Source organism: Orycteropus afer, unplaced genomic scaffold (genome assembly GCF_000298275.1).
Source record: "Orycteropus afer afer isolate SDZICR_OR568_19922 unplaced genomic scaffold, OryAfe1.0 scaffold00466, whole genome shotgun sequence".
Taxonomy (NCBI): domain Eukaryota; kingdom Metazoa; phylum Chordata; class Mammalia; order Tubulidentata; family Orycteropodidae; genus Orycteropus; species Orycteropus afer.
The window spans coordinates 483,343-486,722 of record NW_006922053.1 but is presented as its reverse complement, the minus strand read 5'-3'; the positions used below and the strand labels follow the sequence as shown (position 1 = coordinate 486,722).

Sequence of the window (3,380 nt, the reverse complement as noted above, 5' to 3'; positions counted from 1 at the left end):
GCCCCGCCTCCGTCCGCGCCCCCTCCCCGCGCGCCCCGCCCAGGCCCTGCGTCGGGGAAACTGAGGCTGCCGGTGGGGTCGCCCCAAGGTCACGCGGCCCGAGGCCTTGCAGCCGCTCGTAGGCCTGGTCCAGAGGGGAAACTGAGGCCCGGGGAGGGCAAGGACGCGCCCAAGGTCACTGAGCCGATCCTCCGGGCCGGGGCCTCGGTGCGCGCGACCTTGGCAGGGGCCTTCTCCCCGTGCCTCCCGAGCCTCGGTTGTCGTCTCGATCCGGAGGGCACGGGAGGCTGGGACCGCTGGCTATCGGGCTTGGAGTCGAGGGGCGGGTCACTGCGCGCCTGTCCCCCTTTCCGATAGGTCTGAAAATTTCCATAATAAAAGGGTTTTTAAAAGGCCACGGAGCCCTTGCTTGTCACGCGCGGGCCCTGGACAAAGGGCGTTGGGAATGGTATTTCGGGCAGGATGAGGGGAGGATTCGTAGAGTCCCACAGACGCCGCCCCCCCTTAGTCTGCATAAGGGGAAACCGAGGCCCAGAGCCTGGCCATGGCAGCACGCAGGCTGGCGGGCTCAGGTCCTGGCAGGCTGGTTGGTGGGCTTTAGAGCAGGGCGGTGCCCCGCAGGTCCTGAGAGCCGCAGCCCCACCACCCTCCCCACCTGCTGTCCTGTGGCGAAGCCCAGCAGGCTGCCCGTTTCTCTGCCTCTTGGGCCCCTCCTCCCCAGCTCTGGGAAAATACATGAGGCAGTGCTTCTGGGGCTGGGGCTGCTTAGTGTGAGCTGATGGGGGTGTGGGGGGGTCTGACCCTAGGTCTGCATCCTCACCCAGCTCACCCAGAGGAGATGGCAGACGAGGAGAGGCGAGGCCCTGGGAACCACAGGAGGCCAAAGCCAGGCCTCCTCCTGGCCAGCCTTGGTGGCAGTGTTTGGCCTGTATCTGGCGGCATCATCGGGTGCCCCTGCCCACCAGGATGCATGTCAATGCCTCTTAAGAGGAGAGGTTGGACTAGTCCCTTCACACAGCAGATGCTCATAGTGGCTGAGGGACCGCCCTCCTGCTCTGCACACTGGGTGGTCTGAACCAGACTCCAGCCCTATGTGCCCCCAGGTCTGTGCACCCCCAAGGTGGCCAGGTGGGAAGGTGGGTGGGCTGCTGTGTCGCTCAGGGCAGCCATGAGCAGTGGGGCAGGCAGCAGAGTTGGCATTGCCAGGCTGCAGCCTGCCCCGGGGCAGATGTATGTTCCACTGAAGGGGGGTCTTTTATGTTCACCCTGGGAAGATGTCAGGCTGGGCAGGTCGCCAGAGCCCCAGGGCTGAGGCTGAGCCAAGGAGAGCCTGACCGCGGCCAAGCCTGGGGGCCGCCAAGCCTGCAGTGGGAGATAGGCCCCTGAGTCCCCGCCTGCCCACTCCCTGCACTGGGACCACAGAGGACGCTGGCACTAGGGGTCCTAGCCCCTCTCTGAGCCTTAGGAGCTCTGTCACCAGGCCCTGGCGACTCCTGTCCAACCACACCTCCACGATGGGCCAGGCTGCTGTCAACATGCGGGGAGTGGTTCCAGCCCCTGCTTCCCATCCATTCTGAGCATTTGCCCTGGCCAGAAAGGCTGCTGCACGCACACATTCATTCAACACGTATTTGCTGATCACCTAATATTCAGACACAGGGGATATGGAAAAGGGCTTTGGTGGTGCTGTAGTCCAAGCATTTGACTGCTAACCAAAAGGTCAGCGGTTCAAACTCTCTGTAGGCGAAAAATGAGGCAGGCATTTTTTGTACTAATTTACAGCCTTGGAAACCCTATGAGGCAACTCTACTGTCCTGTACTAATGCACTTGATGACAGGGGGCTCCTGGGTGGTGCAAACTGTGGACGTACTCATCTCTAAATGAAAGGTTGGAACCTCGAGTCCAGCCAAAGGCACCTCAGAAAGCCTGGTGACCTCCTTCTGTATGAGCCGCTGAGAAGCCGTGGAGCCCAGCTCTCTGGCCACGGGGGCACCAGGAGGCACAGGAACTGGATTCTGAGGCACCCAGATTGGGGCTGGCAATACGGCAATGAGTCCCGCAGGTGCACCCTGGCCTGGCGGATGAGGGCCAAGTCGGCACAGAGAATACCAGTAACCAAGTTGTGAATATTGTTTTTGACTACCCAATTCCCGTCAGAAGGAGCTAAGTGCTCTCCAACGCTAGGCACAGGGAGAGGGGAGGCACTGGGGCCATGTCTAAGCAAAAACCTGAATGAGGGCTGGTGTCATGTGGACATCTGCGAGAGGAGTGAGCCCGGGCGCAAGGCCGTGCACAGGCCCTGGGGCAGGTAGTGCCTGAGGGGGAAGGTGGCAAGGGATGAGATTGGAGGTCCAAGCTAAAGAGGAATGGGGAGGGGGTCTGGGAGACAGTAGAGTGCAAGACTGTGTAGACAAATTAAAAAAAATGGAAACACTTCAAGTCACTTCCCATCTCCGCATAACCCCCCACAGCCCCCATCCCTTTCCGTGGCCATGGTGTTGCCCCTCTGGTGCTCTCGGCTCTAGGCACACAGGCCCCTTCTTCTTGGCCAACCACGCTCCGTGGGCTGCCCTCGCCCCTAGGCCACTTTCCCCTGGCCTCAACCCTTAGCCTCTCCCCTCAAATCCTTCCTGGCCCTCACCAGCCAGTCCCTGCGCTGCTGGCTCAGTCGAAGGCCCAACCTTACACAGGGTGAGCAAAAATAACTTCCAATCAAGAGTCAAATGGGGTCCAAGGTCTCGGGAGGGGCCTAACCAGTGAGGGGCCCTGAACTCAATAAAAACCCATCAACCCCATATTTATCATCAAGGAATTTGAAGGTCTCGTCCAGGGTCTCAGAGCCACATCCACCATCACTCGGGGCACAGCCCGCAGCACCACCAGGGTTGTAGGTGACATTAGGTACCATCTGCCCACCCTCTGGCTTCCCCACTGATGGCCCCTTTAGGGTTCCTGGACTTCCCGGCTCCTCGCCGGGTTCCCTCTTATCTGGGAACTTGGGGGTGTGGGCCTCGGGGCCACCGCTCCTGCCTTAGTCCCATAGAGGGAGGGTTGCTGCTTGCTGTCTCAGCACCACAGCCAGAGGCCCAGTGTCGCTGCAGCCTTGCTCCCTCGGGGCTCCAGGCCCAGGGTGGGCCAGGAGAGGGTGATCTGTGCAGGGCTGGGAGGAGAGGCACTGGAGTGTTCCTGGCAGCACCCCACGAACGAGCCCTTGTTCCTCCCGCCTGCCCACTGCCCATGGATCCCGGGCGGCCGTGGAGGCGGTTTCCTGGGCGGCGAGGCCCTCCCACCGCCCTTCTGAGGAAGCCCGGGCAGCGCGCGAGCGTCCCCAGTGCTCGCCGTGAGGGTGGCCGCTGGGCACGGCACTGCACTAGCAGCC

General features: G+C 61.9%; 1 protein-coding gene across 1 annotated transcript in view; it reads right to left on the bottom strand.

The window, feature by feature from the left end:
• HCN2 (hyperpolarization activated cyclic nucleotide gated potassium and sodium channel 2) overlaps positions 1-942 on the bottom strand; it is a 21,809-nt gene extending 20,867 nt beyond the window's left edge. Inside the window, exon 1 of the mRNA XM_007954583.1 lies at positions 830-942. Within this exon, the coding sequence (XP_007952774.1) occupies positions 830-942 (113 nt within the window). The remainder of the gene's footprint in view (positions 1-829) is intronic.
• Positions 943-3,380: the final 2,438 nt, after the last annotated feature.